The 21,204-nt window shown below is 40.4% G+C and overlaps 1 protein-coding gene across 9 annotated transcripts in view; it reads right to left on the reverse strand.

Annotated features, from left to right (window-relative positions):
* The window catches only part of PTPRM (protein tyrosine phosphatase receptor type M), a 974,793-nt gene extending 960,693 nt beyond the window's left edge, over nt 1-14,100 (reverse strand). For all 9 annotated transcript variants that reach the window (XM_082259726.1, XM_082259728.1, XM_082259725.1 and 6 more), the window contains exon 1: nt 13,729-14,100. In XM_082259726.1, the coding sequence (XP_082115852.1) occupies nt 13,729-13,804 (76 nt within the window). In that variant the 5' untranslated portion in view covers nt 13,805-14,100. The remainder of the gene's footprint in view (nt 1-13,728) is intronic.
* Between the last annotated feature and the right edge of the window lie 7,104 nt (nt 14,101-21,204).

The following is a 21,204-nucleotide window of genomic DNA, read 5'->3' on the forward strand; positions in this document are numbered from 1 at the left end:
GAATGTGCTATATGTACAGTGATGAAAGCTAGTATTGACCTTTAACCACTTGCCTACTGAGCACTTAAACCCCCTTCCTGCCCAGACCAATTTGCAGCTTTCAGCGCTGTCACATTTTGAATGACAATTGCGCAGTCATGCAACAATGTACCCAAATGAAATTTTTATTTTTTTTTTCACACAAATAGAGCTTTCCTTTGGTGGTATTTAATCACTACTGGAGTTTTTATTTTTTGCTAAACAAAGAAATAAAAAGACCAAAATTTTTGAAAAAAAAAACGTTTTTTCATAGCGCTGAAGAGGCTGCACTGATGGGCACTGATGGACACTGATAAGGCGCCACTGATGGGCCCTGATAAGGCTGCACTCGTGGGCACTGATAGGTGGCATTGATAGATAGCACTGATGGGCACAGATAGGTGGCACTGATGGGTGGCACTGATGGGCACTGGTAGGTGAAACTGACAGGCAGCAATAATGATGAGGCACTGATAGGTGGCACATGTGGGCATCGATAAGTGGAACTGATGGGCACTGGTAGATGGCACTGGTGGGCACTGATTTGCATTGGTAGATGGCACTGGTGGGCACAGATGAGGCAGCAGTGGCTCCCTCTGTGTTCGGGACTGATGTCCCTCTGACAGAAGGCGGTGATCGGCTTTTCTTTCTCTATTCACGTTGTGACAATATTAGCTGATTACCGGCTCTGTTTACATCATGGGCTGACAGATGATCACCTGGTAAGGGGCTGGGATTGGCCCCTTACTCCGATCTATGAACAGCCTAGTGTCATGGACTCACTGATCACAGAGCGAGCCACATACAGCTAATGCATGGGAGGACATACACGGACGCCCTTCTGGCAATTTAGGCCCGAGCTGTAGCCATTTAAATCAGATTTTTTTTTATTTGTATTACATTTATTTTAACCACTTTACAACCGGAGGATTTTGCTGTCTTCCGTCCAGGCCACTTTTTGCGATTCGGCGCTGTGCGACTTCAACTGACAATTGCGCGGTCGTGCGACGCCGTACCCAAACGAAATTTACGTCCTTTTTCTCCCACAAACAGAGCTTTCTTTTGGTGGTATTTGATCACCTGTGCGATTTTTACTTTTTGCGCTATAAACAAAAAAAGAGCGTTTATTTTGAAAAAATAACAATATTTTTCACATTTTTTTATATGAAATTCCCCCCAAAAAAGATGTAAAAACCAATTTTTTTAAAAGTTTTTGGCCAATTTGTTTTATGCTACATATGTTTGGTAAAAAAAATCGCAATAAGCGTATTTTGATTGGTTTGCGCAAAAGTTATTGCGTTTACTAACAAAGGGAAAGATTTCTGTCATTTTTGGTGTTTTTTTTTTAACGCGTAATGGCGGCGATCTGCGATTTTTTTTGCGGGACTGCGACATTGCGGCGGACAGATCGGACCCCTGACTGACATTTTTGACACTTTTGGGGGTACCAGTGACATTACTGCAGTAATCAGTGCTATATATATGCACTGTTACTGTAAAAATGACACTGGCAGGGAAGGGGTTAATTTTATTGGAGAGGGAGGGGTTAATGTATGCCTGGTGCTTACTGACGTGTAGGGGGGGAGGTGACTATGTGATTCATGGACAGATCGGATGTCCAGCTATGCTGAACAGTCCGATCTGTCACTCCCTGTCACTATGGAGATCCGCCCGCTGTGTTTACACACAGCGGGCGGATCTCCAGACTCGATCCCCGACGATCGGGTAAGAGCAGCGGCGATCGCCGCTGCTCCTCCCCTGGCCCGACTCCCGCTGTGAATGAAAACAGCGGGAGCGAGCCTCCGGCGGCGCGCAAGCGCCGCCCAGAAGGGGAGGAGTCCAGTCACGTTAATACTACGTGACTGGACGGGAACGAGCCACTCTGCCGCAGTAGTATTACCGTGAGCGGTAGTAGAGTGGTTAATAAAAATTTTTTGAAGTGAAAATCTATCTAAAGATAGTTTTCTATTTAAGATACATTAATAATTTAGTTTATTCAGCATGAAATGGAGCTTAGTTATGTAGCACGAGGCTGTATATTCTGCAATATTTACATTTTTGGTAAGCTCATTCAATGAATCCAAGCTCTGCAAGCTGAAATAACATGCGCTGCAATGATGCATTGATGCATTCACACAATTTCACACTAACTACCAGCAGGAATGAGTCCTTACATTTAAAGAGCACCTGTCACTTGAGATCTATTATGACAGCACCTGTTAGTGGGCATCCACTCACCTGCTGCCGCCAAGTCCCTCACCTTGTTGTGTCAGTGCCACATCACCAGCCATCCCATTAAAGTGATTAAGACTGTCTGTGAGTCAACAGCGGGTCAAAAGAGGAGCCGCTGCAGGACAGAGATGACAGTTGCTCTTTAAAAATGATGATTTAAATCAAGTTGATTTAAATCAAGCCTTTTTACTAGTGATTTAAATCAAATCCACCCTGCTTTAAAGTAAGTCTATACTCTCTGTATAAAGGACAAGATGATAAAGTCACTTCAGAGGTATCAACAATTTTTAATAAGCCCATTAGTCAACCCTACATAGTTACATAATGAGTGAGGTTGAAAAAAGACACCAGTCCATGATAATCTCTTATTTATAACAGTGGAATGTACAACCTACTATAATGTATGTACATACCGCACAACTTTTTGAGATGGGAACGAGGGACACCTATTAGCAAAAGTATGTAGGCATAGGGCACACCCCCCACTACGCCCCCTTTAACCTCCTTAGCGGTAATCCCGAGCGTGACTCGGGGTTGGTTTTTCATATCAGGAGCGGTAACCCCGAGTCACGGGGTGGATTGCAGAGAGCGCAGAGAGCGCAGCGGTGTTCTCTTACCTTCTCCTGGCGATCCAGCGATGATCTCTCATTGCTGTGACCGCCAGCCGAGAGTCCCGCCGCTCCTCTGTCGGTCTCCGTCGCTCTGATCACTTCCTAGTTCCGTTCCCTGCAGCAGCAATGCTGCATGGGAGCGGAACTAGGGAGGGAAATTAAAAAAAAAAAAAAAAAAAATGTTGCACAAAACACAAAACACATTTTATATTATATATATATATATGCACACACACATATATCTATATATAATATATAATGCATGAATTATAATCTAATCAATAATATAATTTTATTATATATTATATATAATATATAATATATAATATATAATATATATATATATATATATATATATAATATATAATATATATATATATTATATATTAAATAATAAAATAATATTATTGATTCGATTATAATTCACGTGTTTGTGTTTCAAATTTATCACATCTGGGATGTCTACTAGAGTCTTGTTTTGGTCAGGTTTAAGTCAGTAATTACTAAGAATTGTAGGCCTATAATACATAACGCCAAATTTCCATGAAAAGAATTGTACCTTTTTTGGTATGTAATTCCTGACATAATCATACCGCCAGGGAGGTTAAAGGAGAATTATGCAAAAAGAGATTAGTTAAACCAAAAAGTGCTTTTTTATCACTATTATTCCTTTATATTGGCTTTTGACATTTACAAATTCAGCAATTTAGAAATTGGATGAAAGGTTTAGCACTGGGAAACACTTTTTGAAAGATAAAAAGTGCATTTCATATATAACTATATAGATCAGGCCAAAATGAGGGACAAATGAGGAGGAAAGAGGGACTTTGTTCCAAATCAGGGACAGTCCCTCAAAATTAGGGACAGTTGGGAGCTATGTATATATACCTCCTGTATATAATGTATCTACTGTAATGTAATGTGTATCGCTTAGCAGACTAAAATCCATATGAATAGCAATAAAGGATCTAATAAACCACCATGACAAAAAAAGGATAGCATGTGATCTCGGATTAACCAGCAAGTGGCACTGCAGATAAATTCTGAAATCACAGCTCCTGCTTTCCAGAAAACAGGTAATGAGTGAACAGTGAGAATAATCCAGTATAAGTACTCAACCCAAAAACAAAAATACAATATACAGGACTGAAGCTGACAGTGGCATTTTCCTCTTTCCCTTTAATTTCTCCAGATGATTCTGCCAGTAACACACTTCCTGTCTGAGGGTGACAACGGTCACTGTATTGTATCTATAGAGCACAGTCATCCTGATTTGGATAACAGAACATCTCTCCATAGCAAGAGGTGTTTTGTAGTTTAGAGAGGTGAGCTGGTAAGCACTGATAACAATGATTACAATTACAGGAATGTACGGGGGCTTAGTACTTCTGCTGTTCAGCACTGGAATCTATAGTTCAGTTGGGCATCATCTGCATGGAGCTTGTATGTTCCTCCTGTGCTTTAATGGGTTTCTTCCCACAATTCAAACACATGCTGGTGGGTAATAGGCTCCTATCTAAATTGGTCCTAGTAATGGCGCTTTTCCACTGCATGGAACTGTACCGGTTCGGCACGCTTTTGTGCTTTTCCACTGCGGTACCGCATGGTATAGGGTCGGAACGGTTCGGTACGGTATGGTATAGGTTTGCTTTTCCACTGCATGGAACCGAACGGTACGGTACGGTACGGCTCTGAAAAAACAGTACCTACTCGATTGTGGTTCCAACAGGTACCAAACTGGTACCATATCCCACAATCCTTTGCATGCAGTCACTACTAGCCACTGATTGGTCAGAGAATCACACCCACCCCGTTGTTATCCCACCCACTTAACTTTAGTACTACTTTAGTGGAAAAGCAAACCTATACCGTACCGTACCGAACTGTTCCGACACTATACCATGCGGTACCGCAGTGGAAAAGCAAACCGGGCCAAGCAGGGCCGAGTAGAGCCGAGCCGGTACTTGCCGGTACTTGCAGTGGAAAAGTGCCAATAGTGTCCCCATGCATGAGATAGGGACCTGTAAGCTCTTTGAGGGTAGGGACTGATATGAATGTAGAATAAGAAAAAGATCTGCATAAATTGTTAATCCTTTATAAATACCGGCAATGCATTTCTGGCAGGATGAACAGGAATATTTTGTCACTTATACAGATATAACAAAAGCTTTCATTTTTATGCTGAACTGACCCAAAAGGATCAAACAAAAAGAGTTGACTGTTGGAGTGTGGGTACATTTCAAAAGATAAGAACTGAGGAAGGTTGTGATAATGGAAATGCCTCTCAAGTTGTGACATATTTCATGACAAAAATCATTTCTTTTGGAGACCCACAGCTCAATATACTGAACAAGTAATAAATAAAACCCCTCACCCTGCTATTCATAGTCACGCTAAACTACACGGGCTTTGAGGACCAGTACTGTACGTTGGGCTACTGCAATCCAAAGTTTTCTTTCCGTTTTGAATTTTTACAATCTGGCTTACTTCAGCTCGTAAAGAATGTGATGGAGCCTTCCCTCTCAATGCAATGGAAAATTGGAACACGGCACACAGTATCTCTGCCATGCATTCACAGACAGGCTATTATGAAAGAGGGAAAGTCGGGAGTTTTACAAAATGTAGTTCAGACGCTCACAGACTATTACAAAGCCCAGCAATGCTCTGCGGGCAGGGGAAGGATGTGTTGATAAAGACAAGAAGATACAGAAAAAGGGCTGGGGTGTTTCTCAAAACTCATTTTGTGGCACAATGAGAGGCAGCTTTCAGATCTGCAACGTTCTAACGCATGGCAGAAAAAGTCATGTTCACAAAAATGTACCTTGATGAGTTCATTGTAGCTTCAGATAGATGGGCAGACAGATAAACAGACATACTGAGAAACAGAAAGAAGATAGAGATAGATGGATAGATGGATAAATGGATAGATAGATAGATAGATAGATAGATAGATAGATAGATAGATAGATAGATAGATAGACAGACAGACAGACAGACAGACAGACAGACAGACAGACAGACAGACAGACAGACAGACAGACAGATAGATAGATAGATAGATAGATAGATAGATAGACACATGGATAGACAGACAGACACATGAATAGACAGACAGACACATGGGTAGACAGACAGACACATGGATGGACAGACAGACACATGAATAGACAGACACATGGATGGACAGACATACACATGGATGGAAAGACAGACAAACAGACATATGGATAGACAGACAGACACATGGATAGACAGACAGGCACATGGATAGACAGACAGACAGACACATGGGTAGACAGACAGAAACATAGATGGAAAGACAGACACATGGATAGACAGACAGACACTTGGGTAGACAGACAGACACATGGATATACAGACAGACACGTGGATAGACAGACAGACACGTGGATAGACAGACAGACAGACATGTGGATAGACAGACAGACAGACATGTGGATAGACAGACAGGCACATGGGTAGACAGGCACATGGATGGAAAGACAGACACATGGATAGACAGACATACACATGGAAAGACAGACAGACACATAGATAGACAGACAGACACATGGATAGACAGACAGACACATGGGTAGACAGACAGACACAAGGATAGACAGACAGATAGACAGATGGGTAGACAGACAGACAGACACATGGATAGACAGACAGACAGACACATGGGTAGACAGACAGATGGACACGTGGATGGACAGACAGACACATGGATGAAAAGATAGACACGTTGATGGAAAGACAGACAAACAGACACATGGATGGACAGAGAGACAGGTGGATGGATAGACAGACAGATGGACAGACAGACACATGGACAGACAGACAAACATATGGATAGACAGACAGACACATGGATGGACAGATAGACACATGGATGGACAGACAGACAGACAGACACATGGATGGACAGAAAGAAAGTTATATAACATTTAGACAGACGGACAGGCAGTAGATAGATAAACTCATATGCACACACACATAAAAGTTGCCATACACTATACAATCTGATTGTACAATCTTGTTTAGCTCTACCATCAACTATGTAGTGCAAAGGCCTGCCTGCATTGATACAAATTGAATAGATAGTTTAAATGTGTCCTGGTTTTGGTAAATGTAAAGGAGACAGAAATTACACAATCTGATTGTATAGTGCATGGCCAGATTTAGACAAAGGGGCACACACATATATAGACTTACTAAGAAACATATAGAAAACAGATAGATAGATAGATAGATAGATAGATAGATAGATAGATAGATAGATAGATAGATAGATAGATAGATAGATAGATAGATAGATGATAGATAGATAGATAGATAGATAGATAGATAGATAGATAGATAGATAGATAGATAGATAGATAGATGATAGATAGATAGATAGATAGATAGATAGATAGATAGATAGATAGATAGATAGATAGATAGACTGACTCATAGGCACACACACTTGAGCGCACCCTTTTTTCCAATCAACTCTACTTAAGTACAATAAATATGATAAACAGATGTGTGAAGAATCTCTGAAACATAAATCAAATAATTTAAATCTGTTTTTCAATTAGGCAGGCCTACTGGGAAATGTATTAGATATAGTAAGCAAGAATCCTATTACGTTATTTAATGTTCCAATCTTCTGCTGTGTTACATCTCTTATTTCTCATTCCCTCGGGATCTTTCAGATCTCACAGACAGGACTAGGCAGACTGATACCGCAAATGGGGATCAAGAGTCTAGAAAACAGGAGCCATCACTATAGTCTTGTTAGGACTAAAATAAGTTGAAATTCAAAATACAAAGCTATAAATCACAGTGATTTCTAAATGAGGAGATGAGGATTGTACACAATAGTATATGTAATTACTTTTATTTGAAAAGGACCTACCACACATAGAATTACAGTAAAGGATCTTAGAATAAAATAAGATTATTCTTCCTTTGGGTAAGCAAAGCAGACCTGCCTAATTGAATAGCAGCCTGAACTTAAATAGCAGGATATTACTCAAACGCAGGAAATGGGCAGGTATTCAGCACAAGTATAGGAAAATGTTACATTTAGAATAAAGAAAAACACAACGGGAGCAATTTCCTTCTGCTCTGATACGGAAAATGTTAACACATTAGGGAGTAAAATGTCGGGGCTATTTTCTGAAGCCTTGCTGGTTTGGTTCAATTAGGACCTTACTAATCACTTATAATGAGATGTCTATTCTTTACCCTAAACTGTCACCATAAAAGGAGGAACGTGGATGTACAGCAATCGATTCATTACATTTACTCTGAGCACAATGTCCTATCACAGAGCGGGGAACTTTTATTCGGCTTTTATGAAACTTTCTGCAAGTGTCACCTATTAAAAAGACGCCAATGCTGCCAATTTGTTGTCTGATTAATAAGTGAAAAAAAGCGTTCAGTCTATAACCTTCAATCTCAAGAAACTTTAATATAAGTTTAATGTAAAGCACTTATAGAAATTCTTCAAATACTGAAAGACAATGACTATTTACAAAGGATATCTAGGCAAATACCGTATTAAAAATGCAACATTGAGAAATTCTACCGGAAACCTTCACCCTTTATAATACAACCTGTAGAACATAATGAAATCTTATGAATCCTATCTAGATGGTTATTAGAACACCGGCTGCTGACAGAATCCCCAATAACAGCATGAAGCATGGTTTCAATATCAGGCTATCAGACACATGAACAGAGTCTGATGTGTACCCAGCAATCAAGCCAACTTCACTCCGAGTGCCTGTTTCATAACATGACCTTACTACTGGGATAATAAAGCTCAGTGATCATCTACTAGACAAGAAGAAATAAAAGCAGAAATATAGCAGTATGACAAACTGTATGAAAATGTCCCATTATATTCCTCTTTAAACCGCCATGGCTTATATTTCACTAAAATGACTTTTTACGTATTAGGCTATTAAAAGTAGTTTATGATGTTTAGTAAGTTGGTGGGTCTTAACGCTAGCTCAAAGATTGCTTGGGATCCTCAGATTAACTCCTCCATGACCACTCTTCTGAAAAATGCCCTATGTTAGGAGTACATTAATTAACCTTGCAGTAGAGAACTAGGAATGTGGAAATATGCGTGTTTATAGTTTTCAGATCTGCTGTTAAATAGACAAATTATTTAAAGAATTACAGCCAATTTAACTGATGCTGCTAAATTTGGTCTGGACATCTACGCAAAACAAAATATATATATATACACACACACATATATATATATATATATATATATATATATATATAAATATATAAATAAATACCTAGCAGTCCACTATCAGCCATATGTATATGGGTCAAAATCACTTTCCTAAATGGAAGTACTTTTATTGCTTTTAACTCTTAATAAAAAAATGTATTACATGTTTTAATAATGGGTGTCTGGCATAAAACCCTAATGATGGTTGTCCGGCATAAAACCCTAATGATGGGTGTCCAGCATAAAACCCCAATGATGGGTTTCCAGCATAAAACCCTAATGATGGGTGTCCGGCATAAAACCCTAATGATGGGTGTCCAGCATAAAACCCTTAAGATGGGTGTCCGGCATAAAACCCTTAAGATGGGTGTCCAACATAAAACCCTTAAGATGGGTGTCCAACATAAAACCCTTAAGATGGGTGTCCAACATAAAACTCTAATGATGGGTGTCCAACATAAAACTCTAATGATGGGTGTCCAACATAAAACCCTAATGATGGGTGTCCAGCTTAAAACCCTAATGATGGGTGTCCAGCATAAAAACCTAATGAAGGGTGTCCGGCATAAAAACCTAATGAAGGGTGTCCGGCAAAACACCCTAATGATGGGTGTCTGGCATAAAAACCTAATGAAGGGTATCCGGCATAAAAGCCTAATGATGGGTGTCCGGCATAAAAACCTAATGAAGGGTGTCCGGCAAAACACCCTAATGATGGGTGTCTGGCATAAAACCCTAAGGATGGGTGTCCAGCTTAAAACCCTAATGATGGGTGTCCGGCATAAACCCTAATGATGGGTGTCCGGCAAAACACCCTAATGATGGGTGCCTGGCATAAAACCCTAATGATGGGTGTCCAGCATAAAACCCTAATGATGGGTGTCCCGCATAAAACCCTAATGATGGGTGTCCCGCATAAAACCTTAATGATGGGTGCCTGGCATAAAACCCTAATGATGGGTGTCCCGCATAAAACCCTAATGATGGGTGTCCCGCATAAAACCTTAATGATGGGTGTCCAGCATAAAACCTTAATGATGGGTGCCTGGCATAAAACCCTAATGATGGGTGTCTGGCATAAAACCCTAATGATAGGTGTCTGGCATAAAACCCTAATGATAGGTGTCCGGCATAAAACCCTAATGATGGTTGCCCAGCAAAAAAAAACCTGCCATTCTATGTACCTGATGACTTTAGAATAATTGTGGCAGAGTAACTGATTGTGTCCAGACTTCTTAAATCAAACATACAAAAACCAAAGATGTACAGTAACCCACAGCAGCAATCATTCCCTTATCAGTTTAGAGCAGTCCGAATAACAGAAGATGCTTTCTGATTGCTTTTATTGCCTGTACACATTGCTATATTTATTAACACTGATTACCTGGTTTAGTAGGAGCTTATTTATTTAACTTATTTATTTGTATTTTAATTTTATTTTTGTTCACTGGAACCTGAGTAGCTTATCCCTTTTGCGTATGGCACGTTTTTAGAATAACAATAAAATATCCTTATTAAAAAGCTCAGCTATGGAATACAGTTTCGTAGTATGAGCGATGACAGAGCTGAACTGATGAGCAGCATGGCTCTGCTGATAGAACTTTACAGAGGCGCTGACAGTAGCAGTATTCATGCCTTGCTAGGCTGCACTCATTCCACAGCCAGGCTAGCAGGCAAGTGCACCTGGTTCTTCCCGCTCGCTTGTGGGGCCTGAACGCCATTGTTCTCCGGGACTTTGGTGTCTGAGCAGGACATGACAAGTCCAAGAGGAAATTACCCTGTTTACTTTAATTGAGGGGGAGCAGGAAAGCAGCTGGGAAGATAAGAGAAGAGAGGAAATAGGGTGGAGAATAAGAAGACTGAAAAGTGGATGAAATGAAAAAGGAAAAGGGAAACTGAGAGAACAAGCTGGGGAAGCAGATAATATTAAGCCGTCCTGTGCTTTATAGCAAATCATGGAAAATGCGGTCACGTATACCATCGCACTACCTTCCCATATGGAAGGGAATGTCTAGAATATGGGGTGACAGTCCTGAAACAACTTTGTCCCATGTCCCATTATTTATGTTGCACACAAGAGGTCCTTTTTTTGCATTTGACAGTCCCAGGACTACCAGAGCTCCTGACTTGTGCTGGGGTCCTATGTAAATCCACTAGGAAATCCTATTTCCAACCATGGGGCTCTTTATGGAGAACCCCAGCACAAGTCAGGAGCTCTGGTAGTCCTGGGACTGTCAAATGCAAAAAAAGGACCTCTTGTGTGCAGCATTATTAATGGGACATCTTTGGTTGGCTGCTGTTAACTCAAATCGGATTGGTTGCTGTAGGTTATTACATCCTGCACATCACCGTTACTCTTTAATCTGTTCTGGGGGAATTGAAATTAGCAATAGAAAAATATCAATAAAAGTAAAAAAAAGGCACATATGGGTAAAATATGCATTGCAGAAGTAAATATGCAATAAATGTCCCCAGTGTGGTATTACTGGGATATATATGTCCCCAGTGTGGTATTATTGGGATGTATATGTCCCCAGTGTGTGGTATTATTGGGATGTATATGTCCCCAGTGTGTGGTATTATTGGGATATATATGTCCCCAGTGTGTGGTATTATTGGGATGTATATGTCCCCAGTGTGGTATTATTGGGATGTATATGTCCCCAGTGTGTGGTATTATTGGGATGTATATGTCCCCAGTGTGTGGTATTATTGGGATGTATATGTCTCCAGTGTGGTATTATTGGGATGTATATGTAAACAATACGGAGTGCATGGTCTGTATGAAAAGTTCCGATAGGAAGTCTTCCCTGACAGGTCCCTCCATGGCTGCACACATGATGTGTCTACATGGTGGGATCTCCAGCCTCCAAGAGGAGATCAGCAGCTATCAGCCATGCCTATCTGCCCAGATTTGTCTTCACACTGTAGATAAAGAGAACCCTGGTCCCCAAAGACAGCAAAAGCATGACAGCCATGTCCACCCAGCCATGGATCACTCATCCTTGGCACAGGAGCTGATCTTCCCATCCCCTGTCTGGCTGCTCTCCACACTGGCCGCTGATCTGGTGTCATGTGTGCCTTTGTTTACTACTTGCTCTGCTCACGAAACAATTAGAGGACATGATCGTGTTTACAGTGATTGGCCATCGGTGAGCGGAGAAGGACGATACAGATGGGGACGATGTCTCTGGATACAGAAGTAGCATAACTATACACTGATTGCCCTCGGCTACTTCTGTCCCAGAGATCCCACACATTCACCTAATCTTCCAACGAAAGAGGAACTGCAACCCACACTGGGAAACTTCCCCAAAGTCAGCCTCACGTTTTATTCACAGGACGCAGAGTGGCTCAATTCACAAAGCTGACACACCAGCATATGGAAAAAATATATAAATAGAACATAAATAAGCGTAACAATATAAATAAACATAACAGAAATGAATATAAATAACAGAAAGGAATATAAATAAACATAGCCGAAATGAATAGAAAAAAAACATAAAATAAATCTAAGATAAATAAACATAACATAAATGTATGAGATAAGCAAAAGGATACTTACAAAAAATATATAAAAAATAAACTATATATACATGCATATATATATATATATATATATATATATATATATATATATATATATATATATATATGCAATTAAAAAGTGACAGTTATTTTCAGTAATGCCCAATGAAATTTAAAAATAACAGTCACATGGCTAAAAAAGAATGCATGTTAACACTTTGTCGCCCAATAAGGCTCAGTTTGCTAAGTTATAACACCAGGGTAAGGATCTTAATTTCAGCCATGTGATTGCAACCTCCAAATCTCAGTGGACTCATCTGAAAATAACTATCACCCTATTTATAAATAAGATGGGGCACTTTAGCCTAGGAGGTGAACTGAGCCTGGCCATCTACCCCCATCATCCATGGTCCCAGCAACCACAGGTGAACTGAGCCTGGCCATCTACTCCCATCATCCATGGTCCCAGAACCAGAGGTGAACTGAGCCTGGCCATCTACCCCCACCATCCATGGTCCCAGAACCAGAGGTGACCTGAGCCTGGCCATCTACCTCCACCATCCATGGTCCCAGCAACCAGAGGTGAACTGAGCCTGGCCATCTACCCCACCATCCATGGTCCCAGCAACCAGAGGTGAACTGAGCCTGGCCATCTACTCCCATCATCCATGGTCCCAGAACCAGAGGTGAACTGAGCCTGGCCATCTACCTCCACCATCCATGGTCCCAGCAACCAGAGGTGAACTGAGCCTGGCCATCTACCCCACCATCCATGGTCCCAGCAACCAGAGGTGAACTGAGCCTGGCCATCTACCCCACCATCCATGGTCCCAGCAACCAGAGGTGAACTGAGCCTGGCCATCTACCCCACCATCCATGGTCCCAGCAACCAGAGGTGAACTGAGCCTGGCCATCTACCCCACCATCCATGGTCCCAGCAACCAGAGGTGAACTGAGCCTGGCCATCTACCCCACCATCCATGGTCCCAGCAGCCGGGGATCGGTGGTGACAGTTCTTGGATCTGCCTGTCCTGTCAAACTCCTAATCTTAGTACATCCCGATCTTAGTACATCCCCACCATCCTCACTCACCAGTGTACGGTCCAACAGCCACAGCAGGCAGAAGTCCAGCCAAAGTCAGCAGGCAAGTTGCAAATATTTTCCCCATGACAGCTCCAAGGGTCTCCAAATAGAAGAAGTTGGGAGAGTTGGAGAACAGAGCGATGGCAAGGAAGAAGAGTAGAAAGTAAGGCGGGTGTGGTTGTCACTCCCTGTCCATGGCTGGAGTCAGAGTGAAGTTTGGATGTCCCTTGTCCCAATGTCCCACTTGGCTGAAGGAGTCCTATGTGGAGGGGAGTGTCACTGGCTCCCAGCCTGCTCCCTGCATAGAGTAATACGAGTGTGTCCTGCTGCAGCTCCTCTCCGCCACTGCCAGCGCACCGCCTCTCACACTCTCTGCCTGCTGGATTTGGAACTCTGGCGCTGACTTACAGCCCCTCCCGGTACTGGATGGAGGAGGCAGCGCCGGAATCCCTCTAGATGTGCGCAACTCCTGACTTACCGCCACTCAGCCGCTAGGTGGCGAAGACGTCTACTGATGATCGGCACAAGTGACAGCGCAGGCTGAGCACTGGTGTGACTTCGGAAGCCGGGAGGAAAAGGAGCCTTATGTATGCAACTATGTATCACAGTCATCTCATCATAGTGTTATTCATCGATTTAATGACACTATTTTTTTTATTTACATAATAAGAAAATTTAATTTTTATATCATTCACCTGGAGAATATTATATCTATGTATATTATTATCATTCGCTTGGGGAATATTATATCTATGTATATTATTATCATTCAATTGGGGAATATTATATCTATGTATATTATTATCATTCCATTGGGGAATATTATATCTATGTATATTATTATCATTCACTTGAAGAATATTATATCTATGTATATTATTATCATTCACTTGGGGAATATTATATCTATGTATATTATTATCATTCACTTGGAGAATATTATATCTATGTATATTATTATCATTCAATTGGAGAATATTATATCTATGTATATTATTATCATTCACTTGGGGAATATTATATCTATGTATATTATTATCATTCACTTGGAGAATATTATATCTATGTATATTTTTATCATTCAATTGGAGAATATTATGTCTATGTATATTATTATCATTCACTTAGGGAATATTATATCTATGTATATTATTATCATTCACTTGGGGAATATTATATCTATGTATATTATTATCATTCAATTGGGGAATATTATATCTATGTATATTATTATCATTCCATTGGGGAATATTATATCTATGTATATTATTATCATTCCATTGGGGAATATTATATCTATGTATATTATTATCATTCACTTGGGGAATATTATATCTATGTATATTATTATCATTCACTTGGAGAATATTATATCTATGTATATTATTATCATTCAATTGGAGAATATTATATCTATGTATATTTTTATCATTCAATTGGAGAATATTATGTCTATGTATATTATTATCATTCACTTGGGGAATATTATATCTATGTATATTATTATCATTCACTTGGGGAATATTATATCTATGTATATTATTATCATTCACTTGGGGAATATTATATCTATGTATATTATTATCATTCACTTGAAGAATAGTATTATATCTATGTATACTATCATTCACTTGGGGAATATTATGTCTATGTATACTATTATCATTAACTTGGAGAATAGTATTATATCTATGTATACTATCATTCACTTGCAGAATATTATATCCATGTATATTATTATCATTCACTTGGAAAATATTATAACTATGTTATAATATTATTATCATTATATATTATATACTGGCCATCTACCCCCACCATCCATGGTCCCAGCAACCAGAGGTGAACTGAGCCTGGCCATCTACCCCACCATCCATGGTCCCAGGAGCTGGGGATCGGTGGTGACAGTTCTATTATCATTCTATTAATGATAATAGTATACATAGACATAATATTCTTCAAGTGAATTATAATAATATACATAGACATAATATTCTCCAAGTGAATGATAGTATACATAGATATAATACTATTCTTCAAGTGAATGATAATAGTATTATAATTATTATCATTCACTTGGAGAATATTATAACTATGTATACTATTATCATTCACTTGGAAAATATTATATCTATGTATACTATCATTCACTTGGAGAATATCATATCTATCTATATTTTTATCATTCAATTGGAGAATATTATAACTATGTATACTATTATCATTCACTTGGAGAATATTATAACTATGTATATTATTATCATTCACTTGGAGAATATTATATCTATGTATATTATTATCATTCAATTGGAGAATATTATGTCTATGTATATTATTATCATTCACTTGGAGAATATTATGTCTATGTATATTATTATCATTCACTTGGGGAATATTATATCTATGTATATTATTATCATTCAATTGGAGAATATTATGTCTATGTATAATATTATCATGCACTTGGAGAATTATGGCAATGAAAAGTTAACCCGCAGTGGATTCGCAGGGTTCCCGCATCGCATATGTGTATACCGGCCCTGAGTCCCCGGTCACACTGGTGGGATTCGTCACACAATTTGATAGTTTCAAATCGCATGACAAGTCACACCCTATTGGTTGCAAAAAACTACAAAAAAACTGCTGAGGTGTGGAAGTTGCCCACATCCCTAAACTCTAGTATATATATGTACAATCCCCCAAAGGTGGGACTTTATAGGGCAAGGATCAAAAATCTGTTAAAATATTATACATTTTATTAAATATATCTGTTGTGGAAATAGCAATATAAAAACGATTAAAAACAATGTGGTGAAATACTTAATTGTACAGTCATAGTCTGTTGTAACTGTGGGTAACAGAGACTACTACCCAACGCGTTTCAAAAACGTTACGATTTTTTTCTTCTTCAGGGGTATTGGACTACATATTACATAGGTTTGATTTAGAGTGTACAATAGAATAACCGCATGGATAAAAGTGTAGAGCTGATTAAAGGCCGAGACATACAACCCAATATTGTCTCCCCAAAGGGAGAGAGCCTGCAGACCAGAGGTTTATTCGAACCAGCGAGGGCACAGACAGATGGGACCCAAATGTAGAAATAAACCTTTAAAATATCACCGTCCAGGAAAAGAAAAGAAAGGGTAGGGAGAGTTGCATCCCACTTATTCAGGATAGTCTCTAGTGATGGATACACAATTTAGCTTAGCCTGAATATTGTCTGCATTATTTAGGCCAGGGGACACCATAGCATTGTAATTAGTGTTGAGCGAACACGGACTGTATTATTCGTGTTCGTACCGAATAATTGGATTTTTTGTACCCGAACACGGACACGGACACTTTACTGTATGTTCGGGTAAAAATCCGTGTTCGGTCGTTTTATTTCCGGGTTTTGCATGCTTTGGCGCTCTTTTCATGGCGGGCTTTCAACAGCCAATCAACAATCGTTTAACTGGTGTGCCTTAAGCCATCCCAGCCATGCCTGCAAATGTCTCAGTAGCTGTGATTGGCCGTCTGAAGCATGTGACCAAGTCTTTATAAGTTCGAGGCAGCCGCAGCGGCGTCATTATGCTGCTTAGATTCAGGGACAGAGCACACATCAACGTGCTGGCTGCTGATTAGGGAAAGATAGGCAGGAAAAAACCATTTGTGTCCGGATAGAATTGAGGGACAGGTCGGAGTGTTTAGGCAGGGCGAGTTGTAGGCATTTTAGGGATAGAGTCTGCTGAATTATATAGGGTCAGTGTCTTCTACAAACTACAATCGATATTGCTGTGTGGGGGGTGGGGTCTGCACTCAATCCTGATCTACGATCTCTTCTCAATCCTGTTAGGGACAGAGTCTGCTGAATTTTAGGGAAACTGTGTTCTACAAACTACAATCGATATTGCTGTGTGGTGTGGGATTGGAGATAGGCAGGTGTCAGTGATCCACATCCATTTTTCTGTGTGTGAGCTGCAGTGAACACAATCTTTTTGGGCTGCAGTGAACACAATCTTTTTGGGCTGCAGTGAACACAATCTTTTTGGGCTGCAGTGAACACAATCTTTTTGGGCTGCAGTGAACACAATCTTTTTGGGCTGCAGTGAACACAATCTTTTTAGGGTGCAGTGAACAAAATCTTTTTGGGGTGCAGTGAACACAATCCTTTTTGGTGTGCAGTGAACACAATCTTTGTGGGGTGCAGTGAACAAAATCCTTTGTGGGGTGCAGTGAACACAATCTTTTTGGGGTGCAGTGAACAAAATCCTTTTTGGGGTGCAGTGAACAACATCCTTTTTGGGGTGCAGTGAACACAATCTTTTTGGGGTGCAGTGAACAAAATCCTTTGTGGGGTGCAGTGAACACAATCTTTTTGGGGTGCAGTGAACACAATCTTTTTGGGGTGGAGTGAACAACATCCTTTTTGGGGTGCAGTGAACAAAATCCTTTTTGGGGTGCAGTGAACAAAATCATTTTTGGGGTGCAGTGAACACAATCTTTTTGGGGTGCAGTGAACACAATCTTTGTGGGGTGCAGTGAACACAATCTTTTTGGGGTGGAGTGAACAACATCCTTTTTGGGGTGCAGTGAACAACATCCTTTTTGGGGTGCAGTGAACACAATCTTTTTGGGGTGCAGTGAACACAATCTTTGTGGGGTACAGTGAACAGAATCTTTGTGGGGTGCAGTGAACACAATCTTTGGGGGGTACAGTGAACACAATCTTTGTGAGGTGCAGTGAACACAATCTTTGTGGGGTGCAGTGAACACAATCATTGTGGGGTGCAGTGAACTCAATCTTTGTGGGGTACAGTGAACACAATCTCATACTGAAGGTTTGAGGGTGCTGCCTGTTCCATACTCCCCCTACTCCTCATCTAGCCTTTTAGGGGTACAAACAATAGTAATTGGGGCCTAGTGTGGTTGTGTACGTGTGATATACATACACTTTTTTGGGATCATATTTTCTATTCCGCTATTTAATCAAAAACCTTTGGGGATCAGTTAAATTGGGGGATAGTCTGTGTTGGTACGTGTGAGAGAGATCCACCTTTCCAAGTTGTTGGGGTTCATCTCATACTTCTGAAGGTTTGAGGGTGCTGCCTGTTCCATACTCCCCCTACTCCTAGCCTTTTAGGGGTACAAACAATAGTAATTGGGGCCTAGTGTGGTTGTGTACGTGTGATATACATACACTTTTTTGGGATCATATTTTCTATTCCGCTATTTAATCAAAAACCTTTGGGGATCAGTTAAATTGGGGGATAGTCTGTGTTGGTACGTGTGAGAGAGATCCACCTTTCCAAGTTGTTGGGGTTCATCTCATACTTCTGAAGGTTTGAGGGTGCTGCCTGTTCCATACTCCCCCTACTCCTAGCCTTTTAGGGGTACAAACAATAGTAATTGGGGCCTAGTGTGGTTGTGTACGTGTGATATACATACACTTTTTTGGGATCATATTTTCTATTCCGCTATTTAATCAAAAACCTTTGGGGATCAGTTAAATTGGGGGATAGTCTGTGTTGGTACGTGTGAGAGAGATCCACCTTTCCAAGTTGTTGGGGTTCATCTCATACTTCTGAAGGTTTGAGGGTGCTGCCTGTTCCATACTCCCCCTACTCCTAGCCTTTTAGGGGTACAAACAATAGTAATTGGGGCCTAGTGTGGTTGTGTACGTGTGATATACATACACTTTTTTGGGATCATATTTTCTATTCCGCTATTTAATCAAAAACCTTTGGGGATCAGTTAAATTGGGGGATAGTCTGTGTTGGTACGTGTGAGAGAGATCCACCTTTCCAAGTTGTTGGGGTTCATCTCATACTTCTGAAGGTTTGAGGGTGCTGCCTGTTCCATACTCCCCCTACTCCTAGCCTTTTAGGGGTACAAACAATAGTAATTGGGGCCTAGTGTGGTTGTGTACGTGTGATATACATACACTTTTTTGGTATCATATTTTCTATTCCGCTATTTAATCAAAAACCTTTGGGGATCAGTTAAATTGGGGGATAGTCTGTGTTGGTACGTGTGAGAGAGATCCACCTTTCCAAGTTGTTGAGGTTCATCTCATACTTCTGAAGGTTTGAGGGTGCTGCCTGTTCCATACTCCCCCTACTCCTAGCCTTTTAGGGGTACAAACAATAGTAATTGGGGCCTAGTGTGGTTGTGTACGTGTGATATACATACACTTTTTTGGGATCATATTTTCTATTCCGCTATTTAATCAAAAACCTTTGGGGATCAGTTAAATTGGGGGATAGTCTGTGTTGGTACGTGTGAGAGAGATCCACCTTTCCAAGTTGTTGGGGTTCATCTCATACTTCTGAAGGTTTGAGGGTGCTGCCTGTTCCATACTCCCCCTACTCCTAGCCTTTTAGGGGTACAAACAATAGTAATTGGGGCCTAGTGTGGTTGTGTACGTGTGATATACATACACTTTTTTGGGATCATATTTTCTATTCCGCTATTTAATCAAAAACCTTTGGGGATCAGTTAAATTGGGGGATAGTCTGTGTTGGTACGTGTGAGAGAGATCCACCTTTCCAAGTTGTTGAGGTTCATCTCATACTTCTGAAGGTTTGAGGGTGCTGCCTGTTCCATACTCCCCCTACTCCTAGCCTTTTAGGGGTACAAACAATAGTAATTGGGGCCTAGTGTGGTTGTGTACGTGTGATATACATACACTTTTTTGGGATCATATTTTCTATTCCGCTATTTAATCAAAAACCTTTGGGGATCAGTTAAATTGGGGGATAGTCTGTGTTGGTACGTGTGAGAGAGATCCACCTTTCCAAGTTGTTGGGGTTCATCTCATACTTCTGAAGGTTTGAGGGTGCTGCCTGTTCCATACTCCCCCTACTCCTAGCCTTTTAGGGGTACAAACAATAGTAATTGGGGCCTAGTGTGGTTGTGTACGTGTGATATACATACACTTTTTTGGGATCATATTTTCTATTCCGCTATTTAATCAAAAACCTTTGGGGATCAGTTAAATTGGGGGATAGTCTGTGTTGGTACGTGTGAGAGAGATCCACCTTTCCAAGTTGTTGGGGTTCATCTCATACTTCTGAAGGTTTGAGGGTGCTGCCTGTTCCATACTCCCCCTACTCCTAGCCTTTTAGGGGTACAAACAATAGTAATTGGGGCCTAGTGTGGTTGTGTACGTGTGATATACATACACTTTTTTGGGATCATATTTTCTATTCCGCTATTTAATCAAAAACCTTTGGGGATCAGTTAAATTGGGGGATAGTCTGTGTTGGTACGTGTGAGAGAGATCCACCTTTCCAAGTTGTTGGGGTTCATCTCATACTTCTGAAGGTTTGAGGGTGCTGCCTGTTCCATACTCCCCCTACTCCTAGCCTTTTAGGGGTACAAACAATAGTAATTGGGGCCTAGTGTGGTTGTGTACGTGTGATATACATACACTTTTTTGGGATCATATTTTCTATTCCGCTATTTAATCAAAAACCTTTGGGGATCAGTTAAATTGGGGGA

Source organism: Pelophylax lessonae (assembly GCF_965119305.1).
Source record: "Pelophylax lessonae genome assembly, chromosome: 5".
In the NCBI taxonomy this organism is placed as follows: Eukaryota; Metazoa; Chordata; class Amphibia; order Anura; family Ranidae; genus Pelophylax; species Pelophylax lessonae.